Source organism: Aedes aegypti, chromosome 2 (assembly GCF_002204515.2).
Source record: "Aedes aegypti strain LVP_AGWG chromosome 2, AaegL5.0 Primary Assembly, whole genome shotgun sequence".
NCBI lineage: Eukaryota > Metazoa > Arthropoda > Insecta > Diptera > Culicidae > Aedes > Aedes aegypti.
The window spans coordinates 225,089,391-225,106,333 of record NC_035108.1 but is presented as its reverse complement, the minus strand read 5'-3'; the positions used below and the strand labels follow the sequence as shown (position 1 = coordinate 225,106,333).

At 38.0% G+C, this 16,943-nt stretch overlaps 2 protein-coding genes and 1 long non-coding RNA gene across 3 annotated transcripts in view; 2 read left to right on the top strand and 1 right to left on the bottom strand.

Annotated features, from left to right (window-relative positions):
* LOC5574831 (translation initiation factor eIF-2B subunit gamma) overlaps positions 1-16,943 on the top strand; it is a 29,104-nt gene that overhangs the window by 11,835 nt on the left and 326 nt on the right. Inside the window, exons 5-6 of the mRNA XM_001661610.2 lie at positions 16,429-16,596; positions 16,670-16,896. Coding sequence (XP_001661660.2) covers positions 16,429-16,596; positions 16,670-16,896 — 395 coding nt within the window. The remainder of the gene's footprint in view (positions 1-16,428; positions 16,597-16,669; positions 16,897-16,943) is intronic.
* LOC110676397 lies at positions 1,060-4,126 on the top strand. The gene is made up of 2 exons (XM_021844147.1): positions 1,060-2,179; positions 2,241-4,126. The coding sequence occupies exon 2, from the start codon at positions 3,324-3,326 to the stop codon at positions 4,122-4,124; it is 801 nt and encodes a 266-aa protein (XP_021699839.1). The 5' UTR covers positions 1,060-2,179; positions 2,241-3,323; the 3' UTR covers positions 4,125-4,126.
* LOC110676398 lies at positions 4,154-4,980 on the bottom strand. Its single transcript, XR_002500341.1, has 4 exons — positions 4,846-4,980; positions 4,643-4,778; positions 4,453-4,584; positions 4,154-4,254 (listed from the first exon to the last, which is right to left on the bottom strand). It is a non-coding gene; the product is annotated as an uncharacterized LOC110676398 (long non-coding RNA).

Sequence of the window (16,943 nt, the reverse complement as noted above, 5' to 3'; positions counted from 1 at the left end):
GAGCACTTCCACAGTTATGAACTGAGAGCTTTCTTTGCCTAAGTTGCCATTTTCGCATTCGTATATCGTGTGGCAGGTACGATGATACTCTATGCCCAGGGAAGACAAGGAAATTTCCATTACGAAAAGATCCTGGACCGACCGGGATTCGAACCCAGACACCTACAGCATGACTTTGCTTTGTAGCCGCGGATTCTAACAACTCGGCTAAGGAAGGCCCTATATTTTGCGCAATTAGGGCTAATCAAATTTCAATAATTAATTACCTACAAACAAAACACAATACCAAACCAATAGCCTGGTTTAGAGGGTTTATCATGTGCCGCAATCCCCCCGAACTGATCAAAGTTGTAGCAGTAGGGAGCCGGATCCTATTCTTGGCACTTTTGATTCACTTCGGCAGTGGGTGTTTTTGAAACCTACTGACCTCATATTTGGCCACAATATGCGGCACATTAAAGTGATTCTTATGGCAAAGTTCCAGACAATTCGGCAAAGAAAAAAACCCTATGCCAAAGTGAATAATGGGAGTGCCCAAGTAGCTCTGCACCCTATACTCTAAACAGTCTCTCATAATGTGCTGCATATTATGATAGTTACGTGAGAGATTCTCTAAATTTTCTCAGGATTCGATCCCTGATTCTATGGTAGCTGTTACTTTCAAATCATTTTTGTTTGTTTTTTTTCTGATAAATATTCGATAAATTGATGTAAGGTACCGCGGGGCAAGTGGGTAAATGGGGTGAGTGAAAATAACTTGTACATATATTTTAGTGAATAAGGTACCGTGGGGCAAGTTGGTAATAGATTTCGCATAGTTGGGATTCTTCAAATTCTAGAGCCCTGAAACTCCCACCAAATATAAGCAGTATACTGAAATTGATTTTTATGTAAAATTGAAGAAAAATGTACAGAAAAAGTTTTTGAAAAACGTCTCCGTGCTTTTCACTTGCCCCATAGGTGGGGCAAGTGAAAAGTTTATCGTTTTGAACAATAAATTCAAAAACTAACAGTTACATTCACGATTTCTAATACCTTTAACATTTTTTAAGGCGTCCCAATGAACAATAACATAAGTAATATCCCAAGTAACCATGAAGCTATATATGAATACTTTATTTTTGCTCTAGAGAGCACTATACAATTTTATTATAAAGTGACAAAACCCTTCAGAGCCATATAAAGCAGATTTAATGTCGAAAAGGGCCCCACTATAATCAAATTAAAGTAATACGAGCTGGCATGACTGTCGCATTGCGAATGCAAGATTAGTGCACATGCTTCATAACAGCATTTGAGTATGCACAGTTAGAGTGTATATTATATATGCATTAAACCTTGTTTATTTAGGGCATGCGTGCAAAAATAAACAAAACAACTTTTTCACACATCATTTCTATTTTTCGCATCTGGTTTCGTTTTTTTTTTGGCATTGAAGCGGGATTTGAACCTGGATTGCTGATGCTGTTGGTGATCCGTGAATTGCAGACGTCCTAATCCTCTGTACCGTAGAAGCTTCCGAAATTGCAAGATACAATAGCTTTATAAAAAGGATGCATTGTGATGCGATATCAAAGTTGGTTCGTTTATTGGGTGACGAGACGGCTATTTTATTCTCATTTGTTACACCTGCTGGTGGGCCCACGAAAGAGTCCACAACGAAAATATATAACTTTAGGAAGTGCGCTACCATCTAGGGAAGCTCAGCGAGAAGCAGAATAGAATTCCAAAGGCTATGCTTATTTAATATAAATTTGTTTTGGGAGATATTCTGTGTGCTTCAGGGTGTAACCGTTTGGTTACAAATTGTTGATTTTTGTTTTGTATTTGTTGATGTTTGTTGGACCCTTCACGTTTCTTGTGCAAAAACAGAAGGAAAATACCACAGAAGTGATAGGGTTAAGTACCGCTGTAAATGTCTTCGTCCGCTACCAATTATTAATCATGGCGGAACGAGGATACATATATGAAGCGAGATGGCATGTAATTAGATAAAATATGATGGATGTGGGAAATCTTTAAAAGGACGGCCATTGTCCAATTTCGGCCTCTTTTTATATCAGGCGTCCGTGTGTTGTGGATAAGTGTTCAGTGCAGTGTAGTTAAAACGTGTACGAACCCCCCCCCCCTTGTCCCTTAGCAGGAGCTAAGTGGATGCTTGGGTGATAATTAAGCTCAGGTAATAAAATATTCCTGTACTATTCAAAGGAACTAGATTGTAACTTGTCTGTGTCCTTTAGGACCTCTTGTGTCTTTGTTTCGGACCTTGAATAGGTTCCGTCGTCCAGCACACGGCTCGGCTTGAGAAGCCATTAGGCTTCCGGGCCTAAACACTAAGGACCTTGTCCTCTAGGAGGACCAAAATCTCGGGCCGAAGGCCCTAAACGTCAAGGAGATTCCCCCTCTCGGCCGTCCAAGGTGGCCATGCCACGGCCGGCCGATTATCGTCCATGAGGGAAGACGCCTGCAACCCCACCGTCCAGCAACGCCCGCTGGCCCATCTACGGACCGGAATACCAGCCCGTACATCCTCCCGCTTCGCCATTCCGGCGAGAGTTCCGGCCGCACAGCAGGATTGGTGTCGCTGTGTCGGCCATTCGTCCACAACATCAACATAAGGCAGCGGTATGTACCGGTACAAAAAGTAGATTAGGCAACACTTAACAAATTCACACAAAATTGGAACCCACAGAACAACACGCACACGCCACAAATTAGGGAATTTTAATAAATGTTTGAGTAACGTGAAAGTTCCCGTGTTAGTTTTTTGTATCGCGAAAAGCCCTTGATTACTCAGTAGCTAGCCGACCCTGGGATTGCCGGAGAGATCTTGCGTCTTGAGTTGGCCTGGCACTGTAGGTTTACCCGCTTAGTTTCACTTGGCGCCCAGCCAAAAGTCCGCGAAAGGTAATCAAGGGACCGAAGTAGCATACAAAAATCTAACGATTTTTGCCGACGGGAGGTGGCAGGGATCCGTGCTTGCACGAATGTCTCGCCCCTTATGCACGAACTTCCACTGAGGTGCTAAAAATGTGTTAATACGAGGCTTTTGCCTTCAAAAGAGGTCCTGAGCACATCACGGACACATTTGCTCTTGATTGTCGTTTTTTCCGTTTTAAAATTCGTTGATGTTGGCAAATTTTGTGTTTCGTGAATCGTTTATACATTGATACAACATAAATCATAATTCATCTTTACTGTTTTTGTCCATTCACACAATGACAACATACGCGCAATATTTATTTTAATCCGTTTTGTTTTGATTCGTCTCGATTTTTGCGATTTTGTTTTCACCCACAACACTCATCACTGATTCTTACACAATGACACGCAAGCGACGAGCAAAGGCTGAGACCAATCATAAACCAATTAATTGGCAGCCTCCGACGTATGATGCGGACGAGTCGGACTTAGAGGAATCTTCCGAGATGCCTAGTCCGTTGCTCTCGACGCACCCTAACTACCCTCTAGAGGAGTTAGAGCTGGACCTCGAAGAGACTCTGCATACCATCAGGGAGCAGAGGACTTCTGGAGTCATGATGCCAGCAGACGTCGTTAAAATCAAACGTATAATTTATCTTTTTATGCGTGACATGAACATCGTCACATGTGATGTAAATTCTCGCTATTTGCCCCCCAGCGCGACATGCGAATACAGGGAATCGGAATCAGAACCAGAGGAGGAAATCGAATTGATAATCCCTAGTTCCGATTCCGAGGATTTGGAAATGTCCTTCAGCGAGTCCGAATCTGTTTCGGAAGACCATCTTCAGGTCGAAATGAGAACGAACCGAAGCCCAACGTCACGCTATTCTTCCGGTTATTTCTCCAGTAAGTCGTTACTTCAATTCGCAGAATACTCCCGAGACTTACCTAGTAATGCTTTCAAATCTTCTATACCACGAACTTCGAACCCCGAATCCCTCAGAAAGCAGACCCGATCGTTCAAGATCCGGAAAAAGGCCAACCTAAAACTTCGAGCGGAACCTACGGCCAAAGAACTGTGCAGCGAACCTACTTCTATTTTGGAACCCAACCCTTCAAGGAAAAATCCCCGTTCCGGACGCACACCTGGAACCCAAAAAGTCTTTTCTTCCAACAAAAAGAAAAAGAAACACTTCTAAATTTTCACATATAACTTTATTTTTCTTTCTTTTTTATTTCAAATTCTTCGGCAGTTTGCCAAGAAATTGGTGAGGTGCGGGAGTAAAACTTATCCCCGATTGCCGACGGCAAACACCGCTGAAGGTTGATCTGAAAAAGTAAAGAAAACAAACCAATTTTGGGAATTTGTAACACCGAAGGACTATGAAATTGTTAGTCGATTGTGTTAGTTGTTATGAGAATCGTTATGCTGTTAGTCTAGGCCCAGATTAGTTTGACCGACGGATGAAAGACTCCGATCAGTCGTTAGAACGGGCTAGCATGCAATAAAAACTAGATCCAACTTACCTTAAATAAACTCGGGGATCAATATCGGGACTAGCAGGACCGGCGGAAGAAGCGAGGGATGAAGAAATACCCTCATTTTCCTCACCTGCGGAGTTGCCGAGAGGGGATCGCCCACTGTGTTGATTGGCCAATCTGAAATTAATTGCAATCATAAGTATGATTGATTATTCACTGTGTACACATTACTCACCTGATTTCATCTTGCAGCTGCAAGATGGTTATCACGGTTGTCCCGTGACCATTATGGGTTGGCTATGGACCAATCTTCCCCGACGAAGATTGCCGTCCCATAGCCCAACAACCCGCAAATGAATGAATTCATTCACCTGAAATGAAGCAAAGACATATGAAGATTAGTCTTCGATATGTTTCATTAACGTACGTACTACTTACCAATACATGTAATCCAGAAAAGGCCACTTTCGTTACTTTACCACTTCAATAAAACTTTCCGAACGTACAGCATAAAGTACACAAAGATAAACAAAACATATGCTATGACAGTTCACTTTGACTACGAATGACAGTTTGCCCGCCGGCGAATGAATCCCGCCAAGGGGTTCGGCCGTGCGGAATGTGATCTAAAAAGTGTTGTACATTATTGTAAATAGGGTTGTAAAATTGTTTTCGTTGCGCAACGTGTAAATAGAGTTGTCTACCCATATAACGGGATATTTATAAGATTTTAAAATGTTTTGTACATATTTTGCATGTTTTAATTTATTTCATTTTCTAATTTTTAATATGTATACTTGTGCACGTACGTGAAGAATATTTTAGCATGTTTTATTATTTATCTTTTTAATTTGTAGTAAAGTTTAATTATGATTTCGCGCGTTTGTAGTTTTAATAGATTTTAATTTGTATAGTTTTGTATATGATCATTTGTTTGTTCTTCATCCACGAACCGATGGCGGCCGAAGATGACTTGAAGGAGTAAATCGAAAAAAAAAATGCAAAATCTCTTCGTGCTTTCGCATTTTTTCATCGGGGTGGTGGATAGTGTAACCGTTTGGTTACAAATTGTTGATTTTTGTTTTGTATTTGTTGATGTTTGTTGGACCCTTCACGTTTCTTGTGCAAAAACAGAAGGAAAATACCACAGAAGTGATAGGGTTAAGTACCGCTGTAAATGTCTTCGTCCGCTACCAATTATTAATCATGGCGGAACGAGGATACATATATGAAGCGAGATGGCATGTAATTGGATAAAATATGATGGATGTGGGAAATCTTTAAAAGGACGGCCATTGTCCAATTTCGGCCTCTTTTTATATCAGGCGTCCGTGTGTTGTGGATAAGTGTTCAGTGCAGTGTAGTTAAAACGTGTACGAACCCCCCCCCCCCCCCTTGTCCTTGTACTATTCAAAGGAACTAGATTGTAACTTGTCTGTGTCCTTTAGGACCTCTTGTGTCTTTGTTTCGGACCTTGAATAGGTTCCGTCGTCCAGCACACGGCTCGGCTTGAGAAGCCATTAGGCTTCCGGGCCTAAACACTAAGGACCTTGTCCTCTAGGAGGACCAAAATCTCGGGCCGAAGGCCCTAAACGTCAAGGAGATTCCCCCTCTCGGCCGTCCAAGGTGGCCATGCCACGGCCGGCCGATTATCGTCCATGAGGGAAGACGCCTGCAACCCCACCGTCCAGCAACGCCCGCTGGCCCATCTACGGACCGGAATACCAGCCCGTACATCCTCCCGCTTCGCCATTCCGGCGAGAGTTCCGGCCGCACAGCAGGATTGGTGTCGCTGTGTCGGCCATTCGTCCACAACATCAACATAAGGCAGCGGTATGTACCGGTACAAAAAGTAGATTAGGCAACACTTAACAAATTCACACAAAATTGGAACCCACAGAACAACACGCACACGCCACAAATTAGGGAATTTTAATAAATGTTTGAGTAACGTGAAAGTTCCCGTGTTAGTTTTTTGTATCGCGAAAAGCCCTTGATTAGCCAGTAGCTAGCCGACCCTGGGATTGCCGGAGAGATCTTGCATCTTGAGTTGGCCTGGCACTGTATATTTTCCAACGGTAGTTTCAAGGGTCTAAATAAAAATCTAAATTTTTGAACAAATCTATCTTCAGCAGTGGCTGAATTAATGGTTCTTACGTGAAACAATGGATTCTGGAAAATAAACGAATATGTTATACATCCTATCACTGTACAGTTTTTGGGTTTGTAGAGCATTGAATTGCAAACAAACCATCCAATATTTGTTTCGTTTCGTTTAATTATCAATGTTCGTAAACATGACCTAGGTTTTGCTTAAGGTGTGGCTTTTATAGTGCTTTAAATGCTTGCCCTTTAGTGTGCAATGAAACATTTGGCGAGGCAATGCAATCAGGCAAGATTAAAGCAATTATAAAATATGCAGTAATTTGAAGCTTGCATAACGCCACTGAAATGCGTCTTGCCTTAACAGTTGTTACTTTAGGGTTAATTTGCATTAGCAATGTTGATTATCTATTGAATTAGTGCAATGATTTAATGCTTGTGGTTACTTGGGATGTAAACAATGAAAATTTTATTCTTGTTACTTGAATTTTCTTCTGTTCAGTTATGTTTGTTGAAATGATTCGACAACATTATAACTGCAACATTTCCAATGTTAGTTCTTACATCATGGGACAGCAATTGCATTTCTGCTCTGTAGAATTTCCACCGCTCGTTATTCGTTTAAAAAAAACGGATATGACGTTGGATAACTCATCAAGAGAAATCAAACGGAATCATTCAATAAAGTATTTAGAAACTTTTTTTATGTGGTGTATACCCCATTTTTTATGTTTTGAATTAGCTCTATATAGACATTCCACAAGATTTCCGAGCGTTCTCTTATATTGAAACTTTTCAATCAACGTTTTCCTTTTAATCGGTTGTCCGAAGTAAATATATTAATATCGTAATATTTGTCAACCTATTTTTAGAGAAGTTTCATGATTTGGCCATGATAATAGCATTTAACGCTTTGAGTGTAGTGTTTCTTCAATTATCAGCACGTTATGTTGCTCTATGATAATTGTGAACCTTGTATAATTATAGCTACCTAAAGAGAAAACACAAATTCAATCTCTAATGAGAAACTTATCACTTGCCCCACGTGATTAGTAAATTGTCAGTGTTTCAATTTAGTTATTTTTAGATCTATGTCGAATTAATTCCAAAAACTTTTTTTATTGCAGTTAAAAACTGTTAGAGGGGACAACTTAGAAGTGGTACAGAAAATTATTTTCTTCAATTTTTTCCACTGAAAATATTAAAATACGATTGCACGTCAACTTGTTACGGAGTGATAGTTGACAGGTTAACAATATTTTGCTCTATTATGCAGTAATGGCTGAAAAATCTCAGGAATCTCTTACCTATCGTAATGTTCTCAATGGCTTATATGACTTCATAACAAGTTGATGGCGTTTAATCTTATTTTGATTTTTTTTAGGAAAAATGTTGCGGGAAATGATTTTCTTTACTACAACTAAGTTGCCTTCTTTAATAAGTTTAGAGTGAAATAAAAAAAGTTAATTCGATGAGGATCTTAAAAAAGCTAAATTGAAACACAATCAATTTTCTAAACACGTGGGGCAAGTGAAAAGTTTCTTATTAGAGGTTGAATTTGTATTTGCTCTTTGAATATCCATGTGTTAGTAAGGTTTGCAATTATCATAGAAAAACAGAGCGTGTTGATTTTCCAAAAAAAAAAAACGCTTTATTCAAAGCGTCGAAAGCTAATAGAAAATCATGGAACCTCTCAAAAAATACCAATAAGCTTTACGATATTACGGTGTCTACTTCAAACAGACGATTAAAAGGAAGACGTGGACTGAAAAGTTTCAATTTAAGAAACTGCACGTAGATCCTTTGAAGTTAATTTTAGGTATAAAATGAGATTTCGGTCTATCGACATATGAAAAGTTCTAAATACTCTATTGCAGGATTCCGTTTTGAGGAATGGTTTCTCCCGAGGATTTACACAACGTCATATCCGACTTTCATAAACACAAATTACAAGCGGTAGAAATCCTACAACACAGAAATGCAATTGCTGTCACATGATGTAAGAAGTAACGATGAAAATTTAGTAATTACTGATTTGAACAAACATGACTGAACTGAAGAAAATTAAATTGACAAAAATAAAATGTTCATTGTTTCCATGTTATTATTTATCGTAACTCCTTAGCAAATAGTAAAGTCATTGAAAACTTGAATCCAACTGATAAATTTTCAATTTATTATTTTAAATGACAATATTTTCACTTATGCCACTTCCAGGGCAAGTGAAAGAGTTTTGCACTAAAATCAGTTCAAATCAAGTTCAATTAGTGGTTTTCACAAAAATCAATTTCAGAATACCGCTTACAATTTATGGTAGTCAATCTTAAGAATATACATGACCTCATTCATTTATATTTAAAGTCTTTCTGATTCAAAAAAGTTCAGGTAAGGTACCGTGGGGCAAGTGGGTAATGGATTTCGCATAGTTGAGATTCTTCTAATTCTAGAGACTTAAAATTGAAACAAATGAGGTCGTGTCCATTTTTTAGCTTGACTCCCACCATATATAAGCAGCATGTTGAAATTGATTTTTATGAAAAATTGAAGAAAAAATAGAGAAAAAGTTTTTGAAAAATGTCTCTTTACTTTTCATTTGCCCCAAAAGTGGGGCAAGTGAAAAGTTTACTGTTTTGAACAATAAATTCAAAAACAAACAATTATATTCACGATTTCTATTAGCTTTAACACTTGTTAAGGCTTCCCAATGAACAATAACATAAGTAACATGTAAACAAAGAAAATGTTATTCTATTCACTTCAATTTTCTTTTGTTCAGTTATGTTAGTTGAAATGATTCGACAACATTATAACTGCAACATTTCCAATGTTAGTTCTTACATTATAGGACAGCAATTGCATTTCTGCTCTGTAGAATTTCCACGGCTCGTTATTTGTTTTTGAGAAAGTCGGATATGACGTCGGATAACTCTTCAGGAGTCCGTCTGACTCTCTCTGACGAGTGAAGAACTAGCCGGATGTGTTAAAATTCACATAAATAAAGACATAAAAAAAAAATCTTCGGGAGAAATCAAAAGGAATCCTTCAATAACGTGTTTAGGGTATTTTTTATGTGGATAGACCTATACCCCATTTTTATGTTTTGAACAAGCTTTACATAGACATTCCACGAGATTTCAGTGTGTTCTCTAATATTGCAACTTTTCAGTCAACGTCTTCCTTTTAATTGGCTGCCCGAAGTAGACATATTGATATTGTAATATTTGACAACATCTGTTAGAGAATTTCCATAATTTCTAATAGCTTTTAACGCTTGAGTATAGTGTTTCTTGAATTATCAGTACGTTATGTTTTTCTATGATAATTGCGAACCATTTTTACTTATGGCTACTTAAAGAGAAAACACAAATTCAATCTCTAATGATAAACTTTTCACTTGCCCCACCTGATAAGAAAACTTACGGTGTTTAAATTTAGTTATTTTTAGGTCTACGTCGAATTAATTCTTAAACTTTTTTTATTGCAGTTTGATACTGTCACAGAGGACAACTAAGAAGTGGTACAGGAAATTATTTTCCGCAACTTTATCCCACTGAAAATATTAAAATAAGATTGTACGCCGCCAACTTGTTACGGAGTAACAGTTGACAGGTTAACAATTTTTCGCTCTATTATGCAATAATGGCTGAAAAATCTCAGAAATCTCTTACCTATCGTAATGTTCTCAATGACCTCAAAGGTTTACGCATGAGTTTCAAACGTTAATTCACATATTCAGTAAAATATATCAATTGTTTTCACTTACCCCATTTACCCACTTGCCCCGCGGTACCTTATATGGTTTTCGTTACCCACTTGCGCCACAGTACCTTATCTAATCAAGTGCATTGAAAAACAGTGCATTTTTATCAGACAAACTTTGATAACTTTTGATTAAAGTTTTTTTCTGCTAAAATTGCACTAAAACAGATATCAACAATGTTTTCGCATGAAAGTTTGCGTATTAGGGTCAATAGGGGCAGTATGGTCCAGTGGTCCACCTAAGCAAAAGTTCTTGAAAAGCGTAGAACCACAACACAGTTTAATCGATCCCTAAGCTTAATTTGTAGTTTGATGTATCTCCTTTCATACCACAGTTGTATTTTGGTAACAAGATTACTTAGAATTATGTTGAGAACATTTTTGAAAAACACTATTTTGTGTGTGACTCTACACTATACGGGGCGAAATGGCCTCTCTACGGGGCAATATGAGCCACCATACAAAATCTTATTATTTTAATTGGAAAACCGTTTGCAAGGCTTAATTTAAAAGAACACAATATGTATGATAGAGTTCAATACAAAAACTGGGTTGAAGTTTGATTTGAATAATGAAAAAGTATATTTTAATGACAGTACCGTCAAACGGGGTGACTTGCAACGGCGCACAGTGCTGCGTCCCTTGGACAAAAGTGGAAAAATCAACTATATTATTGCACTAAATCAAATATGCTACTTTGTTTACATACATTTGATATGTGTTAAATGAGTAGCAAAACATCGTGAGCTCAATTATTTATAAGACCAGGCCAACCCAAGTTGTTGAACAATTTGATTGAATGGCGTGGATTTTGTAAATTCTTGCGATGTACATTTTATCTTTTGTAACGATTTATGTTGTTCTATGATAATTTCTTAAGTGATAATCGAAATGATAAGCATCAAAATAAATAAGTTCTATATATAACACTGTAAATAATTGTGATTTTTTTCATACAGAAGTTCTGTGAGATCTAAAGCTCCCATTTAGTTTATTTTTCACATAGAACAAAATAACTAGCGAAACTTCAAACAGCTATAACAAAAAATCACCTCAAAACACCTCTCTGATGTTTGCATCAGTTCTTATTTAGAATGCCTTCTAAACACTGAAAATGATTCCAGCTGCTCCCGTCTGCTCTTTCGATTGCTATCTTAGATTTTGTGGATGATGGTCTTGCGATAAATAACCGGGATTTTTGAACACATGTGCAATGCTGATCTATTGAAACAGAATAACCACCAGCTTAGCCTTCTATGCAGTTTGAACAAGGGCGGAGGAAGCACTTTTTATTATAGATACAGTGGACGTCTTCTTTTTGGGGTTACGCCTCAGCTGGAACAGAGCCTGTTTTCCAACTTAGTGTTCTTATAAGCATTTCCACTGTTATTGAGAGTTTTTGTGCCAAATGATCATGTCTGCATTAGAAGCACTTTTCATTACAAATACTTCCGAATTTCTTCCTTCTAGCGTTACGTTCAGATTGGAACAAAGCCTTTTTCCCATCTTAGTGTTCTAATACCTATTTCCACTTTAATAAATTGAGGGCTTTTTTGCCAATTGATCATCTTTGCATTTGCATTCATGCATTCTTGGAGGATATTTTCAACTCGGAAAGGCCCTCAATTGGTGAAATTAGAACCCACGACCCTAAGCATGGTATTACTGAATAGTTTCTTTAAAATGGTTAAATATCATGATTTGTTTACAATAACCTTCATTGCTCTGCTTTGAATTTGTTCGGGAAAATTTACTTTCTTGTCATTTGGGTTCATTCACATATTTCATAACGCTGAAAATGGTATCTTTGGCACTCACGCACTTTATTGTGAGATCGACTGCTTTGCTTGGTTAACATCGCTCATAGGTTGGAAGAGTTTGCATTTTGTTTGATATAGGCAAAACTATTTGGTTGCAACAGTCACAAGGATTTGACAGAATATATGCTGCACACTTTGATTCTATAATTTCTTAAAAACAAAAAAATGTGACGAAATATCATCAAATGCAATTTCAAGATTATTGCTTTGATCTATTTGCTAAAAAAATACCTCGCAATAAACTTGATATAAAAGATTTTTTCACGAAAATGATTTTTTATTTTATTTTATTTGTGATAGTTTGAAAAATAAACTTTGATCGTTTGGCGTTTACGCCACTCATGGCATCAATTAAGTGCGAGTATTTTTTGCCAATATAAAATTTAGCCATCCCAACAATTTCTAGAAGAGATCACATCTTTATGAAACCAAATATACGAAATTGGCGCTTATGCCACTTATGCGGTTACGTTTATCACATAGGTCATTTATGTCAATTATAGCCCTAATGATTCCTGACAACATTCCTATATACAACATTGAGCTGAAACGCCTATAGCGGAAGTTATGATTTTTGTCCCGAAGTCCCATACATTCGAAGCACTGTGCGGCGGGGTGACTTGCAACACATTGTTATTTACAACTAAATTTCATCGTAAAACACAAATTTCAAAAGAAAATTCGTTATAAATCGGTGCTTCAATACGTGTGACTCGTAATTCAAGTAGGGGCTATGATTAAAGCTGTTATTATAAATATTTTTTATAGATTGAAAATAATTCTTTTGAATGTCTTGAAAACTGATACTTGATGGAGGTTCAAAATCGTGACCTGAAAAAATGAGATAGATTTTATCTACAAAAGTAATACTCTACATGGTGTTTTTACAACTTATAAGTGATAATATGACGTATTTTATTTTACGAAATTGTAGCAACAACTTTTTGATAAAAATCATTTTTATATAAATGTACCTATGCGGGGTGACTTGCAACACTTTATTTCCAAGTAATTTAGACTTTTATAAAAGTGAAAAACTTTTCTGTTAGGTCTACTTTATAATCAAAAGAGTAGTAATTCATCAATCAACTACAAACACTCATTAAAAATATCGTTCAGTTAAGATATTGGACCTTGATGATTTAACGCCTCTTTATCCCATACAAAAATGGCCCAATTATTTTCTTACAAAAAGATATTCAAAATGCTCTTGTACTGGTTCGAATGCTTTAAATACATGAATAACAATGCTCAACAAGTGTGACTAATAAAAAATATCAACATTTTGTTGGCAAAAGCTAAATTAGCATTGAGTGTTGCAAGTCACCCCGCACAAGGTCGTTTAAAAAATTTCACCTTTTTGATGGCGTTTGATAAGAAAAAATAATCCGATTCAATCTTCTGTCATCCCATTCTGTAGGCGGGCCGGCCATTAAAACTTCTAAAAGGAATTTAGATTTTTAGATGACGTTTAGATCATGGTTTTGGTTCATTGAAGTTGAAAAGTGTTGCAAGTCACCCCGTTTGACGGTACAATAAATCATGATTCTAAAAGCTTCTGTTTTCAAACATTGTCGTTCAAATAAGTTTAACCAGTTAAAATTCTAGTTTTAATTGAAATCACGTGCGACGACATTATTGCAATGAAACTGCAGAAATGACATGCCATTTTTTATTATCTATTTTTGTGATAAAATAGCTTTAACCGGCTATGACCATATTGCCCCGTCACTAGATGTTTCATATAAATTATGTTTTATTGAAAATTTATTTTAGAATCTATACAATTTCGTTCACATAATGCTTATTTATCTATCTATCTATATAAATAAAAATGGAATGATGTTTGTATGTCACGAAATGGCTTGAGAACGGGTGATTGGATTCATGATTCATGATTCTTTCACTGTTGAATTCGTCCAGAGTTCCGACGTGTTTGTGCGAAGAAAAAAATCAAGAAAGTCTTCGGAATAGTGGGGAAAACGGGAGAAAACCAATCTGACATTTCCTACACGGGACTTGCATAGCGTCTTTTCAACAGCCTACTTGATGGCAAGACGAAGTTTGCCGCGACCACTAGTAAATAATGAAAGAACGAAATGCAGTGAAAAAAAATTGAAAACAATAAACAAAACTTTATTTGTTATATTAATTGAAGGGGAGAACGGGTTCATCTACGCAGGAAATTTGCCAGTTATTCGCAGAGAAGTTCTCTATGGTTTTTAGCAGCGAGACTTTAAGCAGCCATGAAGTTTCACTTGCAGCCAGAAATGTTCCTTTGAACGACCAAGCATTAGGTGCAATCGAAATAGACGATGGGATGATCTCGGAAGCAGCAAAGCAACTGAAAGCGTCCAACAATCCTGGACCTGATGGAGTACCGTCCGTACTCCTAAAGAAACACATCGCCGGCTTGGTGAGCCCCCTTCTTTTTTTATTTCGTTCGTCACTTTCGAGCGGCATATTTCCTTCTATCTGGAAGATTGCACACATGTTTCCGGTGCACAAAAAAGGAAGCAAGCGCAACGTTGACAACTACAGAGGGATTACGTCGCTATGTGCCGTGTCGAAGCTTTTCGAACTCGTTATCATGAAACCACTTCTGTCGCACTGCAAGCAACATCTTTGTCCTGATCAACACGGTTTTACTGCCGGTCGTTCCACCGCCACCAATTTGCTCTGTTTGACATCGTTTATAACCGACAGCATGGTAGAACGATCACAAACGGATGTTATTTACACCGATCTGTTCGCCGCATTTGACAAGCTGAACCATACTATTGCGATCGCTAAGCTTGAAAGGCTCGGCGTCTGTGGCAGTCTCTCTAGTTGGTTCAAAACTTATTTAACCGGTCGCCTGTTGAAGGTGGCGATAGGAGACTGCAGATCTGGCAGCTTTTATGCTACGTCTGGCATACCCCAAGGTAGTCACCTGGGGCCATTGATCTTCTTAATCTATTTTAATGACGTTCATTCGGCCATAAGAAGTCCTCGGCTATCATACGCTGATGATCTCAAAATGTTTCTTAAGATCCACTCGATTGCCGACTGTGGGTTTTTGCAACAACAGCTTGATCACTTTGCCGATTGGTGTTTCCTGAACCGTATGGTAGTTAACCCAAATAAGTGTTCTATTATAACGTTCACAAGGAAAAGACAGTCGATAATATTTGACTACTGCCTGCTGGGAACTAAAATCGATCGTGTGAACCAAGTAAAGGATCTCGGGGTGATTCTGGATTTAAAGCTGACATTCAAGCCGCATGTTTCGTACATTGTCGACAAGGCATCCAGAACATTGGGATTCATCTTCAGGATTGCAAAGAACTTCACAGACGTCTACTGCTTAAAGTCCCTATATTGCTCGCTCGTGCGCTCCACTTTGGAATACTGTTCCGCGGTCTGGAGCCCCGCTTACGACAACGGCTCCGAAAGGATTGAGTCCGTACAGCACCGCTTTCTTCGGTTTGCACTTCGGAAACTGCCATGGAGAAACCCGTTCCAACTGCCAAGCTACGAGAGTCGATGCCAGCTGATTGATCTAGAGCTACTTCGCACCAGAAGGGACGTCTGCAGAGCTCTTACGGTTGCAGACACGCTACAAGGACGGATAGATTGCGCCTTCATCCTGGAAAAAATTGATTTACACGCCCAGTCACGTTCACTCCGGAACAATGTTATGCTACGCTTGCCACTACGAAGAACTAACTACGGAATGCATGGGGCGATCATCGGTATCCAGCGCGTCTTCAACAGGATTGCCCTACTGTTTGACTTCCACCTCACCCGTGAATCGCTTCGTCGAAGATTTACGGAGTTTTTTGCTGGTAGAAGCCGATAACGACAACGATTATATGTTAAATGTTTTTTTTTTTTAATTACCTGACAACGTTTATGATTATGTTTGAGACTGTGACCAATATTATGTTTGTGATTTAGTTTTTTTTTTAATTTGTATTGCTGTCCTTAGTTTAAACAATATCATTGGGGCTACGAAGCCTGTTGATAAAAATTTAATAAATAAATAAATAGTCTCGTTTATGCAAAGCTTATTTTTACATCCAAAATCTTATAAGATTTTCGTAGTAGCATCTACATTTCAGATTTTTATCGATATATGAAGTACAAAATCAGATTTTCGCGCGGTTTTCCCGGAGGTGGCTAATTAAAGCATACTTTATGGGGTCCTAAGGTTATCAAGATCCAAATCTGTTTTTAAGCTCAAATGAAAGGTGGCCCATTTTACCCCGTATGACCATACTGCCCCGCCTTCCCCTACATAAGTTCTTAAATTTACACCCAAATACACAATTCCAGTAATTGTTTGATCTACTTTCAGTACGCACCAACTAGCCCTCTCGACACAAAAATTCATGATTCGTCAATTTTCAACACAGTAGCATCTACTCTGAACGATACAATTCGATGCTACGCAGTAATCGCACCTGCTAATACATTCGGAATAAGAGTTAATACGCTACCTTCATTCTGCTACGCCAATCAGCAGGTAAGATTTGCTTTTAGTATGCTTTGTTAAAAAATAACTATCATTAATCTGTTTTTATTGGTCGGATTTCCAGATATACAAGGTATTCCAAACTCTTACGGATCTTCCTGTAACTGCCCTTATCGCATCCAGTAGTGCTATAAAATCGACTCAAATAGCATCAACTGCGGTAGGAGATCAAACTGTTGTTTCCGAGAAAACGTCGATCAATTCATCGATTATTGGCGCGAACTGCGTGATCAATCCGAAGGTGCGATTGACGAACTGTACACTTATGGACCATGTAATCATCGAAGAAAGGTTCGTTTTTAGACATGAGTTCATCAACATCAACATAATTAACCACT